Here is a 24377-nt window from a genome sequence, read left to right on the forward strand (position 1 = left end):
AATTAGGTAGTATTCTGTTCTATTTACAACCACATTAATTAGGTAGTATTCTGTTCTATTTACATGAGTAAACACTAGCATGAATCATGGACCAATAATGTCGATTTTTAAATTCCTTTCATCTTCTAATACTTCAAAAAGATTTTTTTTAAAATATTTTATACAAAATAAAAGATTGTCTTTTCATTGTTTGCTAAAATACTTTCAAAAATGAGGTTTAAAACTTATCAACATACTTTTACATATAATTATTAATACCTAGGTAAGGGAATAAATTGATATTTATTATGTTACACAAGGAGCAAATAAATATCTTTTGAATATATGTGTTGATTTACTCACATGTCCGAGAATAACAGCTATAAAATAATAATTTTACATTTCAGAGAATGAGAGATGTTGGGGCCGATGCTTACAAGGCACAGGCGATAAATGCAGAAGCAGGAAGCTCTGCCCAGGAACTCATTCTGCTCCCGAGGCAACTGTGGCCTCAAGGAGTCACACCCACCATTTCTCACATCTCTCCTGCCAAACAGCGTTCCCATTTCCCCATATTTCTAGAGCCTTTTACATAAATGTCTCAATTATCAAGCTGAAGTAGCTATTTACCATGTCACTTTAGTCTTTAATTTGCAGAAAATATTTAATTTTTCAAAAGATTGATAATACTACATTTTCCAAAAGAAATTAATGTTATTAAAGACAGGTTAGTGTGTATAATTTGTTTTCCTTAAACTACCATAATTATCTTAGAAGTCACAATAATGTATAAACATTTTATTCATTCTTTCATTAAACAAGTATTAATGGAAGGTTATCATCTGAATTCTGGAGCCTGTGACACACTTCTACAAATTAACAGTACATTCACTAACAAATGTTTTGATTTTTAAAAAATCTGGTATGTAATATGATATAAATGTGAAGTTTATATACCATCTCAAAAACCAGGGGAAGTAAGAGGAATCTTTTTTAAAACAAACATAATATCAGAAAGACTGTTACACAGCAATGTAACAGGTCCCTCGGAAATATCTGCTGATCCATCCACCAGAAGATGAACAGGACAGCAGGCTAAGGAGGTAAGCCATGTTTCTCCACATCCACCACTCAAGGGAAATAGAAGAGAATATATATAAAACAGTGTGTGTTGTTTCTAAATACAACACTCAAATTTCCTGTTAGTTAACAGGTTCCTGTGAGATTCAAACCAACCCAAATTATACAGATATTATATGGTAATATCAATTTTATATGTGCCTATTGGAATACAATGGGCAAGGTGGTAAATCCTGTCAACGTGACACCCACGAGCAAACCTTGTGAAGGATTGTGTAGATTAAGGTTAGCCTCTGAGAGTGTCTGAGAAGGATTGCCGTCTCGATTAATAGAAGTGGGAAGCCCTACTTTGATTGTGGACAATACCATTCTGAGTAGGGAACCATGGACTCTGTAAGACTGGGACTGTAGACTGGGCACCACCAGGGGTGATTTCACTGGTCCTCTCCGCTCTTGACTGTGGGTGTAATGTAAGCAGTTCTCTCAAGCTCCTCCCACTGTGATATCCCTCCTCTGAGGGGCTGAAACCCAGAATTACGAGCCACATAAACCCTTTCTCCTCACACTGTTTCTCACAGCAGCAGAAAAGAAGCTGAGACAATGGACCAAACATTTATCTTAAAAAAGTGGAAAGATGAATTCGCTTCTGTGTTTTCCCTCTTATACAGTTCCTAGGAATAAAGAGTACACAGTGAACTTCAACTCTTTAAAGGAAATACTAAACCTTCCCCAGCTAAACAAGTAAGCCATTAACAACAAAAACTTAAGATACCTATTTTATAATATGCATATATTTCTCATTGAATGGTTGTCGGAGTAACAAATGCTTCATCAGCTGGATGCTGAGCCGTTAATAATAACGCACACTGTCCTGAAATGCTACCCAACTCTACACTATGCTGTTCTGCAACCACCCACCCAGGAAGGGCACTACCCACTATAGAGTGGGCCCTCCCCATCAATCACTAATTAAGAGAACACTCTACAGCTGGATCCTATGGCGGCATTTTCTCAGTTGAGGGCCCTCCTTTCAGGTAACTAACGGTGTCAAGTTGACATAAAACCAGCCAGCACAGGACCCTCTCTTCAAATCTCTAATTTTGTGAGTCTAACTTAGAAAGAGGCTGTTCTTCCCTGGCAGCTTTCAAGAGCTGGAAAATACTGTGAAGGCCACTGGGTGGTGGTGGTGGGGCATATCAGAGGTCTTACTTCCCCATCTGTGAAACACTAGGCTACACCCTAAACTCTCAATCTTACTTCGTAATTATGCATTAAGTTGTCTGTTTAAATCAAAGTAAGTAAACTCAGAGCCTGTAGGAAAGAAACGAAAATAAATAAAGCCCAAAGAAGGAAGGAAAACAGGACACTTAGAAGCAGTGGAGGAGGGGAAGGCCTCTATCTACAAGGGACAACAATTGCTAGCCTTAGCCCTCTGTGGCCGTGCAAGAATAGAGGCATGCTGTCATCAGGCCCTTCTGAGATGTGAAGCTCCCTGCCCTTTAAGTGTTAGCAACTTTATTTTTTAAAAGAACTCTGTGTGAGACAACATAATACAGGCTAAATAGAACACATCCACCTGGGAGCCCGCTTCAAACTCAACCACCATTTTACAGCCTCAGGCTTAACTCTCGGCCCTTCTCAAACGACCTGTGCAGGTGCTTTCTTGATATGGAAACATGATGTTCTTCCTACCTTCAATTCTTACAGTCACGTTCAGGAAGGACCACCACGGTGGTGATGTAAGGAAAATGAGAGGAGAAACCAAGCAATGATGAACAACAACAACAATGGGGCAGCGCTAATCCAAAACCAGATGATAACTGACTTTTCTGTGCATAATCAGTACATAGAATAGATTAGAGCAAAATGAAGTGACTATGAGAACTCATAAATTAAGTTAGCCCTAATGAAGAGGCCTGAGAAAGAGAGAGAGAGAGAGAGAGTTCTAACATACAAATTCAGCAACTCCTCTGGAAACCTTATTTCTTTAATTTTACTTACTTTTATTTCTAAGCCCTGGAAATTATATTTCAGTTTGTTTCCTTATAAAAATACCAAAAATCATAATCCAATTCCGTGCACTTAGGTGTTCTATATCTGTTTTAAAATCGGCTGGCTGGTTTTTACTCTAGCCATAAACATAAAATACATAGCTAAATCACTTCCAAACTTTCATTTATTTGTTTATTTATTTTGAGACAGTCTTGTGTACCCCAGGCTAGTGGCCTCAAGCTCATTATGTTGTTAAGGACGACCTTAAATTTCTAATTCTCCTGCATGGGTCTCAGGAATGCTGGGATTGCATGTCACTGTACACAGGGCTGGAGAGTCATACTTTGCGTGTGCTAGCCAAGCACTCTACTAACTAAACTACATCCCCAGCCCAATTAAAACTTTTTTAAAAAAAATATAGAAAATACGTTGAGGAAGTAATCTTACATTAATAATAATCTGACATACCATTCAACCAATTTTTCATAAGTAGGTGAAACTACAATTAAGAAAAAAAAACCAAACTGTAGTTCCAAAGCTTCAGAATGGCTTTAATACCAGTTCTTCCAAAGCCAAATTAATTTAGTCTTGGTCTAACCCAACTATTTACCATTGGTGTGGTTATCTACTACTGTGTAATAAATTACATTAAACTTCAAAACCTGAAGCATTTACTCCCTTGTGATCTCTGTTGGTCAGAAATAAGGAAATGGTTTAGTCAAAGGGCTACAATCAAGGGGCCAGCCTGGGCTACATGGCTGCTTCAGTCATCTGAAATCCACTTCCAAGCGTACTCAGGAGGCTTGGGAGAAACCTGTCCTGTCCAGTATGTGAGCTTCCCTGTAGGACATTCAAGGAGGGTGTATCGAAAAGGAGTGATCCAGAACACATGAGCCAACACAAACTCTGCAGTCTGTCATAGCCAAACTTGGACGTTACAAAGTATCACTTCTATTGGCGGAAGGGACCACACAGGATGTGCACAGCAGGAAGCAGAAATCACCGGGCTTGCTCCCACAGCAACCTGTTCTTCACCATCACAGCTGAAAGATGCAACATCCACAGCCAACAATCCCTCCATTTGGTTATAATTTTGAGCTGATTGATTGACAACTAAATTTGCAGATAGAAATGAGAAAAGCACAGAGAGGAAACTCCTGTGTCCTATGAAAAAGTTTCACGTGAGTTTTCTTTCTCCTCCCACACTCAAAAGTCAATGTCCATTGTTCCCGTCTCACACTCCTCTCCAGTATTTTCATAGTCATTGGCCGAGCCCTAACCAATACCTTGAGTGATAGGTGAAGGGGTAACACATACATTTGCTTCCAAGGCAAAATGATTCTGGTGCCTTTGAAAACTCAAGTGAGTCCAACAGGCCACGTCTACAGATAACAGGGCTTGGGCTAGAAATTACAGCCGGCTGATTAGACAGAGCTGGCAGCACTTACACAGGCTTCTATGGAGAGAGGCTCAAAACATGATGTGGGAAAGTCAAGGAAAGGAGACCAAACAAGAGAAAGCAGAAAACAATGAAAGCTGGCTGTGGCCTGAATGACGGCAGGTAGGAGGAGACTGAAAGCACCCTGAGGCCCACCCCACTCCCTCCTTAGCCTTCGACTCTCCACAGCTGAGACTGGGCAAAGACAAGCTACTGAGCTGGTCCACAGTGCCCTGGTAAAAGCAGCACAGTGAAGAAAGTGGAATTAGATCTTCACAAAGTAGGCTTCTTGTACCTAGAAGTCTTCAGGTTTTCCACTTGCCTGATAGAACTTTGCACCCATGGTTGGGACTTCCCTTAGCCTACAAGCTAAAAACCAAATCCTTCTGATAGGAAGAGTTCTCTGTTTGTTATTCAGATTTTATTGGTATTCCTTTGGCTTCAGCCCAGGGCTAGGTAGGATCCCTGCCTTGTAGAAACTCAGTGGGATGAGGAAGACTGTTCAGTCCAACGTTACCAGGTTCTGATGGAATTCTCTATGGAAACAGGACAAGGAGGGATTCAACTGATAGGCAAACAAAAATAAGACACTGGAGATTACAAAGGTCACACCAGATGCCAAGAATGGTGACACACACTCTTGATCCCAGCATGCAGGATGCAGAGGCAGGGGAATCTTTGTGAGTTCAAGGTCTACCTAATCTACATAATGAGTGCCAAGACTCCATAGAGAGATCCTCTCTTAAAACAAACAACAAAGTCACACCAGGCTCTTGGAAAAGAGGTCTCTGTTCACGAGTTTCTTCTGAGCCTCCCCTGAGGGGCTCTGAAAGTCCCCTGGGCTTTGCTGTCTACTTTTAATCTGGAGGTGGATCTAACCCAACACTTTTTAATCATGTGTGTGTGCAGGGACCTGTGTGGGTACGTGCACATAATCGCAGGTGCTCATGGAGGCCAGAGGTGTCATCCCCGGAGTCACCTGACACTGGTGTTGGGAGCTGAACTCGGTCCTCTAGGAGAGCAGGATGTGGTCTTAACCAGTGCTCTCCAGCTTCTCACCTAGCATTTTTAATGTGTGTCTAAAATCACATTAGGTTGATATTGCCATTATTTCCTCAGTCAGTTCCCATAGGAGATGTTTAATTGTTTTTGCTTAGTTTGATTGTTATTTTAATATATAATACATATATTATATATACATAAAATATAGAATATCTTGTATGCTGATCACATGTTTATATATTTTTGAGTATGTATGTGTGATATACATTTGTGGATGCATGTTTGCATATGTATAGGTACATATGTGTGTGGAAATCAGAGGTTGACATTAAATCTTTTCTTGATTGCCCCCACACACACTTTATTTTTTGAGGCAGGGTGTCTTGCTGAACTGGTCATTTCAGCTAGCATGGCTGGCCAGCTTGCTCTGGGTTACCAGATTAGTTCTATGTAGCTGTGTGTACCCATCTCCTCCTCCTGTTTAAGCATTAACCTCATGCTAGGGCTTCTCAGATGGTTGTGGGGAGGGGTTGCAGGACCTCTTTGTTCTTCTTCCCAGTATGGCCACGCTGAATAATTCTCCTTTTTCTGCTTTCACTATTACTTATTTGCTTAATTGGCCTACTGAGGATGGGTGGTCAGCTTGTTAGGGCTGTCAGGGCCCAGGCTCTCACCCTAAAAGCTTCAGAAACAGTTTGAGTAAAATGCTTTGATGTAATTAACTTACTTTGCACTTTGAAAGCAAGCTGGGCCATTCATCTAAAACCACATATAAAAACAAAAAGGCCCCAAACTATGTCAGCTAGCACAGTATACTTGCTATTTTCCTGAAGACTATGGCATTAAGACCTATGGCAAACCAGCTGATATGTGTGAATTACTGGAGAGCCCAATTCTACATTGACAAAGTCCTCAGCACTCAATAGCTAACACCTCTCATAGAAGGCTGTGAAGCGCCCAATGAGGACTTTCAGATTTCAAATGCATTATGCCTAATGTAGTCCTAGAAGTTCAGGTGCAAATTCAAATATTTTCCCCTCCATATTTAATAGGTGTTATGTGAACTGGAAAACAAAGCAAGTTCCAGAAGCAGGGTGGCCCGGAATCTGTGTGGGACGTGTCAGGCACTGGAATATCCATCTCTTTCTCTGCTCTCCACACACAGCGATTCTACTCCAGGTATTAGCATAGAACCAAAGTGAACCCCAGACTAAGAGAAGGTGGGGTGCCATCAAGGAGAGGGTCGGGGAGCTCTTTCTTCTCCCACATCTTCTGTCATTCCCATCGTACTTCAGTTCCAGAATCTGATGAATGATGGCCTGAGTGGCTCATAATGAGATGAGGCCAGGCGGTGGTGGCGCACGCCTTTAATCCCAGCACTCGGGAGGCAGAGGCAGGCGGAGCTCTGTGAGTTCGAGGTCAGCCTGGTCTACAAGAGTTAGTTTCAGGACAGGCTCCAAAGCTACAGAGAAACCTTGTCTCGAAAAGCGAAAACAAAACAAAACAAAACAAAATGAGATGGGTGCAGACTGAGGTTCTAGTGACTTCGCTTGCACCGCACGATTCCTGTGCCTCTAATGTGTGTCACTCAGTATATTATATGCGGTGGTTTTCTTTAAGGCTGGGTCTCATGTAGGCCAAGCTGGTCTTGAACACAGTACATGGCCAAACATGACCTTCTGATTCTTCTTGTGTCCACTTTCTCAGTGATGTATGCATGTGACATCGCAGCCCCATTTTATGTGGTGATGAGGATCACACCTGGGCCAGCACTGTACCACCTGAGCCACAATCCCTAGCACTCATACATGCTTTTCAATACAGTGTTGTAGTTCTATACATTCCTGTCCAGTGTTAGTCCCGTTGTCTGCATGGCCTTTATGTCCATTCATATCAGTTATTTTTACCTCCGAGATGAGATCTGAGGCAACTTTTACTCTGTCCATTAAGAAAGATACGGTGATATGAAAATTAAAAGTTTCTGTAAAGCAAAGGAAATAATCATAGCAAACAGATAACCCACAGAATAGAGAAAATCTTTGCCCACCCCACTTCACACAAGGGGCTGATATCCAGAATTTACAAAGAATTGCAAAATAAAATACCAAGGAAATAAAACTGCCAATAAGTAGATGGGAAAACAAATATTTTTTTGTTTTTTTAAATATTTTTTTTAATTTAAAAAGCCGCACATTTATTTCGCTCTCTGACTCTGCGCTTGTGCCTTCAACACTTTCACAACAATTTTCTGCTCCTCAATAAGGTAAGCCCGCGTGATTCCGTCACGGACACACTGGCACACATGGAGCCACCATAGGCCCGGCTGACATGCTTCTTTGTCTTAGACAATCTCATGAGGACTCTCGGTCTCACAGCACGAACCCCTCGAGTCGGCCTGGGCACACACCCATGCTGGTTTAGGTGCTTTCCCAACCTTCTTGGTGTAAAGGTAAACAATCCTGTTGCCAGGGGTTCAGGACAGCCTAGTTTTGTTAGAGACTGTGTTGTAGGAAAGCCTACGATGGTCTGTCAAATACTGGACCATTCTGAGTGCCTCTAAGCACTGTCCTCGGAAGAGCACTAATAATTTTTTTAAAGAAACACAATGGTCAATAACTATTTTTAAGAGTATTCAGCATCCTTCTTCATCAGAAAAATGCAAATTAAAACTACTTGGTATCCCAGTCAGAAAGGTGATTGTCAGGAAATCTGACAACCAGTGTTGGAGAGGATGTGGGAGAGAAAGGAACCCTATTTACTGTTGGTGGAGGTGCAAATTAATACAGCCATTCAGGAAGTCAGTTTGGAGATTTCTCAAAAAATTGAAAAAGGAACCACCATATGACCCAGCTATTTTATTCCTAGGCATATACCCAAGAACTCATACCCCATCATAGGGATATTTGCACCACTATATCAATTACCATTTTGTTCTCTTTAGCAAGGAATTGAAACCAACCTGGTTGTCCATCAACAGATTAATGTGTAACGAAGATTTGGTATATGCATATATATGTATGTATGTATGTATATGGAATAGTACTTGGCTCTAAGGAAAAAATAATTTTAAAAACTGCAGGATAATTAATGGACTTTATAATATTAAGTGAGGTCACACAATCTCAGAAATAGTGTGTTCTCTTTCACATGTGAATCCGAGGCAATAATATCTGTATATAAACATACACGTAGGTATAGTCTAACATAGAAAAGGGAAAGCCAGGCTGATTGTGAGTGGGGAGGAAGGACAGATGCAGACACTGAACCTGGGTTATGAAGAGGACATGAAGCAAACCATCTCTCCAGTTCCGACTCAATCATGGGTTTTGTCTAAAGAGGTAGATAGCGCAGAAGATGTATTGATGTATTTGAAACTAAAAGTGTAAAAAAAAATTGGGGCAGGGGTGGATTCAAGACAGAGTTTCTCTGTGCAGCCCTGGCTATCCTGGAACTCACTCAGTAAATCAGGCTGGCCTTGAGCTCAGAGATCTGTCTGTCTCCCAAGTGCTAGTATTAAAGGCATACATCACCACTGCCAGGCCTGAGTTCTTTATATCAACAACAGCAACAGCAACAACAAAAAAAAGGAGGGAAGGAAGGAAGGAAGGAAGGAAGGAAGGAAGGAAGGAAGGAAGGAAGGAAGGAAGGACAAAAAAAATCAAAAGAATTTAAAAATACAGGAAAATCAGAGTGTACTTCTCACCCACATGTGCACTGCCCGGTGGAACATGGCTCTAGCTAGAATGGTATTTTAACATATTTGGAGTCTACCCCCTAAAACAAACAGGAGATGCTTGTTCTCCACTTCCCCCTTTCTCTAACACCTGGATCATTGGAAAGGAATCTGGGAAAATAAATGTCAGGATCAAATAGATATGATATAAAATATTATGATCCTCTAAGACTCATTTTCCTCTGTGTGTACAACAAGCATATATATAAAATGAAAAATGTTACAGAAATCAGTATAATCGTTACAGTCGCCAGTCCACGGGGCTTTGCTTCAGCTGCTGAGATGGGAGCATTCACTCTGTTGCTTGGGCTGCTCCCAAACTCCCAGGATGCTCCTACCTCACCTCCCCTGCACCTGGGTTAGAAGTGGCTCTGTGGGGGCTTCATCAGGCGCCCAGGGCGGCCTCCAGCCCCTGCTGCTCCTCTGTTCTACACCATCGCTGTAACATCACTTCTCTCAATACTGATGATTAAAATTTGCACTTTTAAAAGTTAATTCCTTTGAAAATTGTTAAGTAGATTGAGGTAGTTTCATCATAAATAAATGTGTGGCTTGAGAATTCATTATTGCCTTCTAGGCCATTCTACATTCTCTCTATGTCTCTGATATTGGCACATTGAAGGAGATGAGTATTTATAAAAATTCTAAAGTTTAAAGCCTTCTCCTTTCTCGTTTCAGTATTCTGCATAAGATAGTTAAGAGTCCTTCCACATGCTACTCATTTAAAAAGCGGGCTGTGGTGTAGCAATAAATCCGTGGGTGTCCACAGTGCCCAGGCCTGAGAGCCAGGCTGCAGAAGCTCCATCTCACAACTGAGCCGCACATCTGTCTGAGCTGAGGAGGAAGAGCACACATGTGGAAAACAACCCCCGGCAATTAGAGGCAGAGGTGTCTGACGTCATGGGGAGCTTGAACTAGAGAGGATGGTATCCTGGGGACACCCTTTCCTCACACAGAGGAGGGGCTGAGAAGCTGTTGGTTGTCTAAGTGTCCCATCAGAAGCTGCTGGTGACAGAGCCACCCTCTAACCACGCCGCTACAGCTTCTTCATCTGGACCCCGGCACAGAGTCGTGCCTAAGTTGTAGAACATCTAATCAAATGTATTCCTTTTCGCTAGACGTAAATCCAACCAGAGCTTACTACCAAAAGATAGCCTGACTTTTTAATTAAAGCTCTCAACACCTAAAACTTATTTTTGAGCCCAGATGTAGAGAAGTTTCCCTCAGAACACCAAGCCACTTTCTGCCTTTCCTTCAGTTTGTACTTTTAATTAGGCACTGAGGGGTCCTGCCTGGGAGGCCAGGCTTAGGGCTCCTGTGTAGCTCTGTCCCCACTGCCCAGGGGCTACAATCCTGCTGCCCTTCCTACTTCATCCCTCATGCTTCTGGTCTGACACTTCTATCTCCAAAAGCAAGGCTAGGCCCTAAAAATGGAAACAGACATGTTAGTAAAGCGGGAAAGACACCAAAGAAGAAAGGAAAGAGAGACCATTCTGAGAAAAGGGCTGACCTCAGATCTCCAACCTTCCCTTACTTAAGAGCAAGAGAGGAGAAGGTTGGCATTTCACTTAAGGTCTAAATCACTTTAAAGCATCGAGCACCTTAGCGCGGATAGGGAACAGAGGGCAGGGAGTGGGTGTGGCCAAGTGATCTCAACAAGCTCCACTTCAAGGAGACACTGGGAAATAAACCAGTCCTTTGGGGGTAAACATCCCATTGTCTTCCATTGGCTGTGACTGGTGGCTTCTGTGGTTCTGAGTGTCGGGCCCTAGGCCCTAACTACGTGAAATGGTAGATTAGACTGGAGGTTTCACATGGAGTCCTGAAAGAAAGTGGAATGTGATCCCCAAGTTGGATCCTACTTATGAACTACAGTAACATCTCCCAGACTGGGCAACAAAGGAAGATGGGCAGGACATCCCTGGCACATGCCCACCAGTATGGGACTGTCCTGCAGAGCTTCTGGGTACTCCGCACAGTGTGGACCAGTCCTCTGACTTCTCAGAACCTACCAAAGCCAACTGCGAAGGTTTTGGCTTCTGATTACTATGGAAAGAAAATTAATATGAATCTTTCTAAACATGACAAGAGTTTTCTTTTTCACCTTAGCTTCCTGCTATTCTATTTCTAGTCTGTCGCTAGTGGTGTCCCCATTTTACAAACCAAATACAATGTGAGAGAGCCTCTGCCTGCTTCTGCGGGTTTCCTCCAGCACGGCCAGGAAGTGGTCAGTCCAGCTATATGTGCAGCAGCTAACACGAACTTGGGAGTAGGAAAATTTAAACCCCAATTCTGACACCACCATTCACATCTTCCCAGGCCTCTTAAGTCACACTTTTCTCATCAAATAGGGAGAGAGGCACCTAAGGGCAGCTGCAGCTCAGTGGGATAAAGGTCACAAGTACATGGCACAGAGCCAGCCTCACAAGGATGACTCCCCACACAGCAGCTGCCCTAAACACACCGGAAAATCTTTAACTCTACCAGCATGGTGATGTAACATGCCTTTTCTAACCTACAGCCACAGGAAAGCTCATTTTACAGTGTGGAAGCACAATACACAACTTTCTCCTCTTTAGTATTATAATTACTTTTCCTTGTTACCAAGTAAGGACCCTAATTACCTTTTACTTTATTGCATGAGATTTCATTAAATGGATTACTATTATTTAACTATTTAAGTTCTATCAAATATTTGAGGCATTTGACACTATGAAGAATGTTATAATAGCATTTCCACAAATACAGTTTTTTCATTCTGTGATAGTCTTCCTTCAGGACGAGCTTCCAAAGCAGGTGTTTGAGGTAAGCCCGAACTCTCCCACGACTTTCACTGATTTTGACACACTGTTTTCCATTGGTTTATACAATTTATACTTCCTCCTCCAACTTTACTATGTTTTTTAAGATTGATACTTTACTAGATTGTGTGGGGTGGGCCTCCGACTTCCACTCCTTCCTCCAAGTAGCCCAGTCTACAGGCACATGCCAGCACCCCTGGCTCACAGCCATCAGTGTTACAATGTCCTTTCCTATACTTAACACTAACATTGGCATCTCGTGTTCACCAGGTACATGCCAAGACCCACTGGAGCTCTTTGCGTCTCATTCCATCGCCCTCGTTACAAACCTCAGAAATGACGGCTGGTTGCCCTCTGTTCCGAGGAGGGTGTAGAAGTTCAGAAGGTCCAAAGCTGTGGCTGAGGTCACACAGCAGCTAAGTGTACTAGGCTGGACTTCAGACCCAGACACATGGCTGTCCTGCCCTGTTCCTCCTCCCCATCAGCAGATGGCTGTCGTGTTCCAATGTGCCATTTGTCGATCCCTGGCAAAGCTGATGGTTCTCACATGCCATTGTCATTTGTTCTTCAGCCGTTCTACAGAGAACGGAGTGGGTCCCCCCCCCACACATGCCATCTCCCAATTGTGTGTCCGCACAGCCCTCTCCAGGAGACTACCAGCCCATCGTGTTGACTTCATCAAGATTCAGTTTAAAGAATGTTGCCCTTATTTTCTTCCTCCTCCTTCCTGCCAGCTTAGGGGAATAAACCACTTTCTACGGCTTTATTCCATCTTCTCACATCATTCATTCATCATTCATTCGTGCAATGGGCCGCTTGATTGACTTGGAATGCCCTGTCATGAATGAGCACGAGCTCAGAGGATGACAACCACAAAAGCGACGTTATCTGACCAGCTGCCAAGAAAATAATTATCTGGTTGTTTGGCTGAGCTGTTTTGTTTTGTTTTATCTGGTTTGGTTTGGTTTGGTCTTGAGACGGCGTCTTGCTGTGTAACCAAAGTTGGTAGAACCAGTCCCACTCGGCCATACCACACATCTCCTTCAAATTTCCCTTCTGTTGGACTCAAATGTAAAAGTGTTTTGTAAATATTTGATCCAAACAGTATGACTCTCTTTCCAGACTGCTCTCTCATGATGTCCAGCAACACCTTTAAAATTCTGTTTACAGTAAACAAAACTGTTTTTATCTAATAAACCTAAACTTGAGTCACCCTCCTTTCAAACATGCCACAGTACCTGCATTATGCCTTGCAATATATGCAAGCGCCCAGGCTGCAGCCTCCTTGACTCCAGGGTCAAAATCTTCCAAGCACATCACCAGAGAGTCCAGGGCGCCACAGTCAACTGTGGCTTGCGCCAGCTGCGGAGAGTGTTTACCAACTGCTCTCAGCACGAAGGCAGCTGCTTTCTTGTAGACGCACTACAGGGAAAGAGAACAAACCCAGAATCTAAAATAGCCCAAAAGCAACACAAAAATGGCATTAACATAAAGTGCAATGGCCGCCGAATGCAAACAGTGAAACAGCCCGCAAACGCTGGTACTTGGACAGCCGCCTTTGCTTCTGTTCAGTAATTAACCTGGGAAAGAGGTGAATTTTAAATTACACTACAAATATTTTAGTTTGAAGCATGCATTTGGAAATTGTATAAAATCAAATATAAACATGGCACTTTCTGCAGATTCATAAAATAATATGATTTTCTGTATCTGCTTGACACCGAAAGGTGCTGTGTGAGTCCTGGAACTCCAGCACGGTAGCTCGCTGTCTCTGTCAACCGACCACCTCTTTTCCCTTACTTTCTCTCGACCTCTAAGCCTAGCAAGCTTGCCTGGCCTCAGCAGGTCCTCCTAAATAGCACAAGATACTTGGCAATCGCAGAGAGAGGTAAAACGTTCACAACATTTCTAAAGCTCCTCCTTGTTAACACAGGACATGTTATTTCTCTGTTCTAGAAAGGCTTTTTTAAAAAAAGATAAAAACAAGTAAGCTATTGTGTGAATTGTGAAAGCTGTTTCATATGGATAGTATGCCCTATAAACAAATTTTACTTGATTAGGGAATCAAAAACATAGGAGTAATGTGTTTCTCTCCATTTGCTAAAAGTATGTGTAGGAAATATTTGACTACAACACGGTTGTTACATGACTAAAATAATATAGAGATGATCTCATAATTCTCTGTTGGTTTTATTGCTTTTTTTTTTAAGGTAAGGTCTCACTGTGTGCACTGGGCTGAGCCTGAATTACCACATAGGCCACGCTGGTCTTGAGCTCACAGAGATCCACCTGCCTGTACATCCTGAGTGCCAACACTAAAGGTGTGCACCACCATGCTCAGCTGGTCTCACCATCCCTATCAATAAACCACAGTCATCTCCTACTCGACATTATCAGTTTTGATTTCTTTATATTAATTACTATCTTAGTTACTTTTCTATTGCTGTGAAGACACCATGACCAAGGTAACTTATGAAAGAAAGAATTTCATTTGAGGGCTCACGCTTCTCAAAGGTTATATAGTCCATGATCTATCCTGCAGGAGGCAGGCAGGCATGGCTCTGGAGTAGCAGCTGAGACCTTACGTCTGATCCACAACCAGGAAGCAGAGAGAAAAGTAACTGGAATGACTAGCATTGGCTTCTGAATTCTCAAAGCCCACAGCCCCAGTGACACACCTCCTCCGACAAGGCCACACCTCCTGGGGAATCAAGATTCACATATATGAACCTAAGATGGCCATTGTCATTCAAACCACCATGCTACTAAAGAAGGACCAGCCAATTGCCTTCTCTGAAAGACTTCTATCATTTAGGCTAAAAATATAAATAGTAAAAATAATAAGAGAAAATGCACTACATGTATTTGAATGTGTTGTATCTAAAACAGTGACATATGTTAATATAAAAATGTACTGTGCTAATACCTATGTTTTAATGTGACATATTTCCTTTCGTTTCTTAAATTATGTCAAAAACCTATTCTCTAGTAATTTATTCAAAAATTAAGGTAGACTTTCAGGATACCTTTCTAAATAACACTTTATTATAATCATGAAAAATAGTGTTAGCACATTTCTTGCCCTTATCTTAAACCAATTTGATTTTTTATTCTGTAGAATTACCAAATTTATAATGTAAACTTACCAATAGCTACCGGCTAAGTATAACTATAACTGGCACTTTCTGACCCCTTCTCCTGCACCAGACCAGTGTTTTCACATTTCACATCCTTACTCCTGTACCAAGAACTGAAAACAAAAAGCAAGCTCACAGAGCTGACGGACAGGGCATGGTCTGTAGCCACCGTGAAGGTGACGGCCGCACAGCACCGCCTCTCACCCTTGATTTGGCTCTAGCCAAGCCACCTCCCCACTTCTCTGTCTCGTGTTAGATGCCTGTTTACAACCAGTACACAGTTAGTCATACTTAGAAAACTATCAAGGCTTTATAAAAAGCATTAAAAAAATAAACCTATAAAATCAAACAAATTTCTGCACAGTTAAGATGCCTTAGCCTGGTAAAATAAATACATCATAAAATTCCCAGTGTAGCTGGGATGCAGTCCTAGTACTGTGCACGTGTCACTGCTGAGAACACTTTCACCACCCAGGGATCCTTTAAAGGCCCAGGCAGTGGTGGTGCACACTTTTAATCTCAGCAGAGACAAAAGAAGCAGAGGTAGGTGGATCTCTGAGTTCAAGGTCAGCCTGGTCTATAGAACAGCCAGGGCTACACAGAGAATCCCTGTCTCAATGCCCCCCCAAAAGCATCCCTTAAAAATGAAGCAGTCACTCCCTCTCTCCCTTCTTCCCCCAACCCTTGGCACCCATGAGTCTGCTTCTGTCTGTATGGATTTGCATATTCTGTATATTCATATAAATTATACAATGCAGTCTTCTGTGCCTGTCATCTTTCACGTGGAATAATGATCTAAGAATCATCCATGTTGCGACATTTATCAGTACTCAATTCCTTTTTATGCCAGAACAACACTCATTGTATGGGATAGATGATATTTTCTTTACTCATTTATCTGTTGATGACTTGCCCTGCTTTCCCCTGCAGACTGCTGTGAGTCACGCTGCTCCGAACATTTGTATATAACTTGTGAGCGTTGCTTTTAGTTCTCCCAGATCCATAGCTGGAAGAGCTGCTCATTCATATCCTGAAACCCCGAACTCACTGCATACCATGCCGCTCTACACTGCTCCGAGCAACCGCTGCGGGCTCCTACTTCTCCACACTTTGAATTTTCCTAGAAAATATTCGTTCTGCTCATCCTGGTAAGTGTGCAGTGATGCCACACCACGCCTTTAGCTTGTATCTCTTACCAATGCTCCCAAGCTTCTCTTGCATTTGTTCACCATTTGGAGATGTTCTTTGGGGGGAATATCTATTCCTTTGCCCATTCTTCAGGTCTTATTTATGTTTTGTTCTATAAGTAGGAATCTAGTCTTAAGGACATCAAAAGAAGGTACATGCTGTATTATGATAAGCTAAAAGTGGAATGAGTAGTCAAAATTCTACTTACAGATACCAAACAGGCAGAGAAAAATCAAATGACACCAAAGTACTCATGTGTGTGTGTGTGTGTAGACCAGAGGTCAGCTTTGGGGGTCATCCTTAGGAGTCTTCTGTTCCTTTGAGTCAGTGTCCCTCTTTGGCCTAGGTCATCAGTTATGCTGAACTGGCTGGCCAGTGAACCCCAGAGGTCCTTAGGATCCTGCCTTTCATCCCCAGGGCTGGGATTAGAAGCATGTGCCAGGGTGCCTGCCATTTCTACATGGAGTCTGGAGACTGAACACAGGTACTGATGTTAGCGGGGCAAGCAGTACTAAAGCCCTAGTGATTCTAAAGCCTTCAAGTTTACAACTGTCCCAAAGCTCTCAGTTTTTTAAATCTAAGGAAAACAAAAACAAAAGTTTTTAGAAAAGTCTTACATTCTGCTCTGCCAATGAATAGACAAGCTGTGGAAGAATGTCGCCCTTCACAACTGCTTCTGCTAAGTCATCGTTATAGTTGGCCAGCCTCCCCAGGGCCAGGGCAGCCGTCTGTTGAATCGTTGGAACCACATCCAGAAGAAGAGGCCTCAGCAAGGACATTATACCTGAGATAAAGTATGAAAACCGGAACTCAGCAAAATTTTACTTTACAAAGCAAAACGTGTGATTCAGCATCTATTCAGTGAGAAAACGAAGGTTTAAAAATAAAATGAATCAGGAAAAAACAAACAGAAGCGAGCTGAATAGCAGTACATATCTGTAATGCCCTGCTTTCAAAGGCTGAGGCAGAGGCATCGTGAGGTCAAAGCTCCCTCTCTCCTCTCTCTCTCTCTCCCTCTCTCTCTTTCTCTCTCTCATACACACACACACACACATGTACACATACAACAGAGTATTCACTGGAAACTAATGGAGGATACTTATGGAGGCATCTAACTAGCCAAGACACAAAATCATGCTAGCTGCCAATCTCACTAACACAGAGGAAATACAGGCTCTGGAGCTGGATGGGAACTCACAACTCTTACACAACAGGTAAACACCTATGGTGTCATCAGGAGGAATGAGAGAGAGGTAGCATGTCTGCAGCAAAGCCCAGCCCCAACCCCACCAACTTCGTAAACCCTATCTCTCAAGGATCATCCAGGTCCTTTGTCCTGTTTGGTCTTTTTTTTCCCAGACTGAAAATGCTTTCAGGCCGTCTCAGACTTGAGAGCCGGGAGAGCCATTGTACTGGGGCCAGCGCTCGCACTCACAAAAGGCACAAGAGGAACTTTAAACAAATCCTTGTGCTAAGGAAGCACAATGTATCATTAGCTCCCCCATAATATTTGTGCCAGGGTTGAATACACAGGGACCATATGGCCATCATCACCACGTAAGTCATTTATACAGCCCGGAGCTTCACGCAGAAGCGTTGCTCCGGGAACCTTTTCCACGTTAACTCACTTAAGTCTCATGACAAACCTTAGTGCTAGGCCCTCTCCTTAGGACCAATGAAGAAACTGAAGCTGAGAAAGACCAAGTAAAATGTCCACAATAAGGAACTGATGGAATGAATCTAGAATTCAGACATTCTCTACTGATAGTTAGTGAAGAAATGTGTATTGAGATCAGAGGAGACCGGGGAAGGGAACCCAGTAGTAAATGCACTATGGTTACCTCCCAGGACACGTCAACCCTCTATACCAACTTTCTCTTACTACAACATCCGGTAAAGTGCCATGTGCCTTCCGCCTCGGTGACACTGCCCAGTCGAAAGTCACAAGAAATAATGACAGCATTCAAACTGGAGCAAAGTGCCCTTGACTTTCTAAATGTTATTTAACTTACACATTTATTAAACTTGATATCATTACATCTATTCTTTAAAAATATATCCTGCTGGGGTTCAGCAGCTTCGCAGGTAAAGGTGTCTGCCACCAAGCCTAATAACAAGTTCTATCCCCAGGACCCACATACAGAGAACCCAGCTGCTGTAAGCTGTCCTCTGACCTCCACATGTACCCTGTGGCACATGGACACACACACACACACACACACACACACATACACACACACACGTGTCATACAAGTAAATAAAAATATAATGAACTGTGTGGTGATGGTGCATGCCTTTAATCCCAGCACTTGGCAGGCAGAGACAGGTGAATCCCTGTGAGTTCGAGGCCAGCCTGGTCTACAAGAGCTAGTTCCAGAACAGCTAGGGCTGTTACACAGGGAAACTATGTCTCAAAAAACCAAAAAGAAAAAAAAATAAAATTTTAATAAAGAATATTCTGGTGATAGACAAACTTGAATATTGCCAAATATTCTTGTCTCATTTTATATTTAGAAACATTTGAAAGGGAAAATATAGCATCTACAGTAACAAGAAATCAGGCCAAAAATAGCACTGCCAAATAGCATAAGCTAGAAACAACTATGCTTGTCAAGATGTATTTAATTATGCAGCCTGAGTCTTCTTAGTTTTCCAGTTTCATTTGGTTATTATTTCTATGTTTATATTGGGCAGATTGGACCATGCTCTATAAGACCACAGCTGCCTGTACGGGAGAGGCTGCCTGTCCGCATGTGGGTCAGGGCCTGTGTTAACCAAGCCCCACGTTCATGAATGCTGCTTGTACTTTTATCTAGACTTTCTAATGGGAGAGCGACAGAAGTCTCACAACAGAAAGTTTAAAGCACAGAGTAAGGAACTGAAATAATTACCAAATGCTGGCATGGGTTATTTCTGGAAAGTTTCTGAATATTAAAAAAAGATTTCTTTTTAGTGCTTCATTATTTGTTCTGTTTTTGCTGTGATAAAACACAATGGACAGACACCATTTTCATCATTTTTAAGTATGTGATGAGTATGTTGTGTGCTTACAGTGCTATTTAACCATCGCCAGCGAAGAATTACCTTCTCCAAAGCAGCTGCACCACAAAGGGCTCAGAATCTACACCATCCCCATCTCTGTAAGTGGCGGCTATCTAGTGGGTGTGCTTTGGCCGCTCACTGTGGCCAGTGTGCATCTCCCCAGCTCAGAGCACTGAGCATCTTCTCCTGTGCTTATTGGTCATTTCTATCTTTACTGAAAAGATGTCTTTTTAAGGGTTTGACCCATCTCTTCATTTTACTGACTTGTCAAATATTACTTGACATATTTATAATAACTATATGACACATTATTAAATGAGGTCAGCAACATAAATGGTGAAGTAACACACTGAATGCGTTCTTGGAACCATAACCTTAAAGTTGCTAAAAATAGTGGTTTTAAGAACTACAATGTGGTTTCAAGTTATTCTTTTTCCAGATGGATCTGGTATTTCTCTTTTTCCTTTTCTCTTTTTGATATGTGTGTGAAGGCAACAGTTTGTTATTTTTCAAAATATGTAATTGAGAAAACAGTTAATACTTTGTTATTCATATTGAATTGTATTTTAAATTAAACTACAAGAACTCTGAATTGCTAGTGATGTGGAAAACAGTCAGGCATGGTGGTGCACGTCTTTAATCTCAGCACTAGGGAGGCAGAGAAAGTAGAATCTCTTTCAGTTTGAAACCAGCTTAGTTTCCATAGCAAGCTGCAATTCAGTCAGGGCAACATAGTGAGACCCTGTCTTTAAAACTAATAAAAAAAATCTTAAAGTGAATTATCTGGAGTTATAATATTTAATTAAGTGTTTAATTTAATTTTAAGTCTTTATTAGTAATGGCTTGTTAGTTATGACTAACCAACTACAAATCTCCCAATTTTGGAAATTTTTAGTTTTTATTTCACCAGTCCACAGAGTCAAAGGAATTTTCTTCCTTTTACGTTTTTCTCATTTTTTAAATACATCTGGCTCATGAACTATTAAGCCAGTGCTGGAGAGGTAGCTCAAAGGTTAAGAGCATTTGCAGCTATTCCATAGGACCCGAATTCAGTCCTCAATGACATCAGGCAGCTCACAACATTCCAACTCCAACTCCAGGGGACTGCTTTCTGGGGCCTCCTCAGGCACCTAAACTTAAGTGCACATACCAACACACATATACACACATATACATACGCACACACATACACACATACATACATATACACATACACACATACATACACACACACAAATAAATCTTTTTAAAAATGCAAAGCCAATGAATGACTGATAATTCTTTTTCTGCTGTTTCTTTGCCCCAAGTTGGAGTTAACCTTCTATGTTAGTATTTCTGCCATATCATAATATTCCTGCATTCCTTACTTTAGACAGTAGCACAATACCAAGTTATAAAACCTCCAAAATTACAGAAAATAGAAAAGTCAGTTTGAAATCCTTTGGTTTGAATAACTGTATTCAATAAATGACCTTGAGAAAGGTAACTTTATTAGAGAAGAAAATAAATTTTCAAACATTGCCCCACACGTCTGTCTCCTAAACTACAGCTTCTACTTTATCTGCAGCCGTCTCCAGGCATGTCTCCAGGCATGTCTCTCTACCAAGATGGAGACTTCATTATTCTAATTATAAGTTTGGGGTTGAACATGTACCTCAATGGTAGGACACTCAGTGTGCTGGCTAGTTTTATGTCAGCTTGACATGAGCTAGGGTTATCTGAAAGGAGGGAATCCAGATTGAAAGAAATGCCTCCATAAGCTCTGGCTGCAGGGCATTTTCTTAATCAGTGATTGATGGGGAGGGTCCAGCCAATTGTGGGTATGCTATTCCTGGGCTGGTGGTCCTGGGTTCTGTAAGAGGGCAAGTTGGGCAGACCACAGAGAGCAAGTCAATAGGCAGCACACCTCCGTGGTCTCTGCATCAGCTCCTGGGTCCAGGTTCCTGCCATGACTGAGAGCCAGTCCTGGCTTCTTTAAGTGAGGGACAGCAATGTACATGTGTAAGTCAAATAGACCCTTTCCTCCACAACTTGCTTTTTGGTCATGGTGTTTCATTGCAGCAATAGAAACCCTAAGACACTTGCCTAATGCATCTATAACCCTGGGTAATTTAATCCACAGAACCATACAATAGAGGATAGAAGAGGGAGAGATAGATAGGTAGGTAGATTTGTTCCAAAAAATATATAGATGTGAGAGGAATGATATAAAAACAAGCACTCACCAAAGGAAGAAGGAAAGTAACACAGACAGAGAGGAAGGAAAGAAGGAGAGTAAGAGAAGAAGCTTCCTTCTTGCCCGACTGCTCCTTCAGAATCCACGGTTCACAATGAGTGCATGAAAGGCAGAGCCCATTAGGAGGGATTATAGCCTCTGCCCACAGGCCTCTAATGAGGGGCTTTAATGGTATGGTATCACCAGTCTGTCCTCTGAAGGCCCAGAACTAATAGTTTTAAAATTTAGTCAGGTGGTGGTAGTGCATGCCTTTAATCCCAGCACTCAGGAGGCAGAGGCAGGCAGATCTCTGTGAGTTCAAGGCCAGCCTTGTCTACAAGACAGGTTCCAAAGCTACAGAGTAAACCCTGTCTCGAAGAACCAAACCAAATATGTGTGTGTGTGTGTGTGTGTGTGTGTGTGTGTGTGTGTGTGTAGCTTTTAGTGAGGTGGTAGTGGCATACACCTTTAATCCCAGCACTCAAGGGGCAGAGGTAAGCAGATCTCTGTGAGTTCGAGGCCAGCCTGGTCCACTATTTCTTTTTTGAGATAGAGCCTCTTTAGGTAGCCTAGCTTTCCTAGAACTTGATCTGTAAACCAGGCTGGCCTTGAACTCGCAGAGACAAACTCAGATGCTTCCTGAATGCAGGAATGAAAGATGTATTCCACAACACCCAACTTACTGCTTGTTTAAGTATTGCCACATGTGAAGCTATGTCATAATAATGTTTAAAAGTATCACTGTAATAAAAAGTTAATATTATTCTTAAAAGGTCTGCTAATAGGCCTTTGGTCTACTTCTGTCACAGTAAGTCTTTTAGCCAGGCAAGGTGGGGCCCACAAATAGAACCAGCTCTTCAAGGGCTAAGAATTGTCTTCTTTGAGAGTAGAACTTGGAGCCAGCTTGGGCAGCACAGTGAGGTCACATCTTTTAAAATAAATAAAGGCATGGCATGTGGTTCATCCTCACATTAGGAGCACTGCCTCTGCCTCTGAGCAGAAGTACTGGGGTCTGAAATATCCACACAGGCTCAAATGTTTGAAAACTTGGTCCCCAGTTGTGATGGAGCTAACTTGAACTGCATAGAAAAATAAAAATAAAAAGGCTAGCAAGATGGTTAAGCAAGTAAATGTGCCTACCTGAAGACTTTAACTAAATCTACAGGATCCACGAGGTGGAAAGAGAAAATTTACTCCTGAAAGTTGCCCTCTGATCTCACATGTGCGCTGCACTACTCTCTCTCACTCTCTCTGTCTCTCTGTCTGTCTCTCTCTCTCTCTCAATACCTTTAAAAGAAAGAAGAGAAGAACAAAGGGGGCATCCATTGTCGCTCAGGTATCTGTTATGAGCTTTATTTAACTATCTTAAATTTACTTACTTTTGACTGAGGAAAATATAAATTTTAGTTGTTCATTTTTTATTACAGCTGTGTGTGTGTGTGTGTGTGTGTGTGTGTGTGTGTGTGTGTGTGTGTGTATCCACGTGTGGACACTTGTAGAGGTCAAAGGACAGCTACGGATGCAGGGTGACTACAGCACAGGAAGGCAACAGGAGGAAAGGGGCTGAGATAGAACAGAAACGAAGTCTGGAAGTTCCCTTCTGACTGTTTTGAATATTTTGAACTTTATTCTGGCAGTACAGTAGCAACAGGATCAAATGTTAAATGGGGAGATAGGATGGCAGGTAGGAAAAACAAGGTGGAAGCTATGTGCGGAACTGGAGGCACACAGCATGGGGAAACGGAAGACCTAAGGAGACAATAGAGGAGGTGGCAGGGCTAGGAAGAGGGATGGAAGCCTGGTTTCTGAGTCCTGTTAAGTTCCTATTACCCTGAATTACAAGACTGGAAAAGGTTCATGAGGCAAGAGATAAAGCTAGAAAGGCTGCAGGCCAAATCCATGTCCCCTTATGTTACTGGCAGTGTGGTGGGAAGTCATTTCTCTGTTTGCAGCGCTTACTGCTACGGAAGTAAAGAAATAAACACACGAGATTTTTACCAATGCCCCAACCCACTGGGGATGGCTATTCAAGCCATGCACTGCTGAAGCCCTGGGGGCACCACTTCCTTGGATCATGCTGCAAATGGCACCCCTGAAAGGGACTTGGATATGTAGAAAAGCACAGCGGCCACCCTGACCGTGTTCTATGTCCTCTTGTTTATGTGAGTAGGATGGTCTGGTCAAGTTACCCAGCATAGTTCTGAATATGCAGCTCACTCACCCTTGACTCTGGTCCAAAAGCTACCCATCCACTTTTTCCTATTGTAAGCATATTCTAGTATAATACAACTGGTTATTTATCCTTATTCTAATTTTTCAAATTTTACTTTATGTGTGTGTTTGTGTGTGTGTGTGTGTGTGTGTGTGTGTGTGTGTGTGTGTGTGTGTACCATGTTCATGTAAGATCCCAAGGAGGCCAGAAGGGAGCATCAGATTCCCTGGAACTGGAGGTACAGATGGTTTTGAGCCACTGCCACCAATGTGATGACCTCCCCCAATAAAAGCAGAATCCAATTTATGTTACCCATGTATTTACTGGAGCTTGGTCAAACTCCCTGTGGCCGGGTTCTTAAAGAAAACTGAGTCCTTCCCCACTTTCACCTCACCAGAAGCCATCAACTATGGAGAGCTATACTTCAGCATCTTTATCACAATTTTTAAGAGTTTTCTTCAATGGCTTCCTGTCTAAACTGTTTCTTTTCTTTTTTGAGGCAGGGGAAAGGTTGCCACAGAAGTATAATTCTGTCCCATAAGATAGCTCCCAATAAAG

At 42.2% G+C, this 24377-nt stretch overlaps 1 protein-coding gene and 1 pseudogene across 2 annotated transcripts in view; both read right to left on the bottom strand.

Moving 5' to 3' along the window:
- The window catches only part of Spag6 (sperm associated antigen 6), a 57497-nt gene that overhangs the window by 21475 nt on the left and 11645 nt on the right, over window positions 1-24377 (bottom strand). For both annotated transcript variants that reach the window (XM_048461054.3, XM_048461053.3), the window contains exons 3-4: window positions 16968-17134; window positions 13264-13447 (exon numbers count right to left, since the gene is read on the bottom strand). In XM_048461054.3, coding sequence (XP_048317011.1) covers window positions 13264-13447; window positions 16968-17134 — 351 coding nt within the window. The remainder of the gene's footprint in view (window positions 1-13263; window positions 13448-16967; window positions 17135-24377) is intronic.
- LOC125417476 (large ribosomal subunit protein eL34 pseudogene) lies at window positions 7686-8036 on the bottom strand (annotated as a pseudogene).

Source organism: Myodes glareolus, chromosome 14, assembly GCF_982192425.1.
Source record: "Myodes glareolus chromosome 14, mMyoGla1.1, whole genome shotgun sequence".
Taxonomy (NCBI): domain Eukaryota; kingdom Metazoa; phylum Chordata; class Mammalia; order Rodentia; family Cricetidae; genus Myodes; species Myodes glareolus.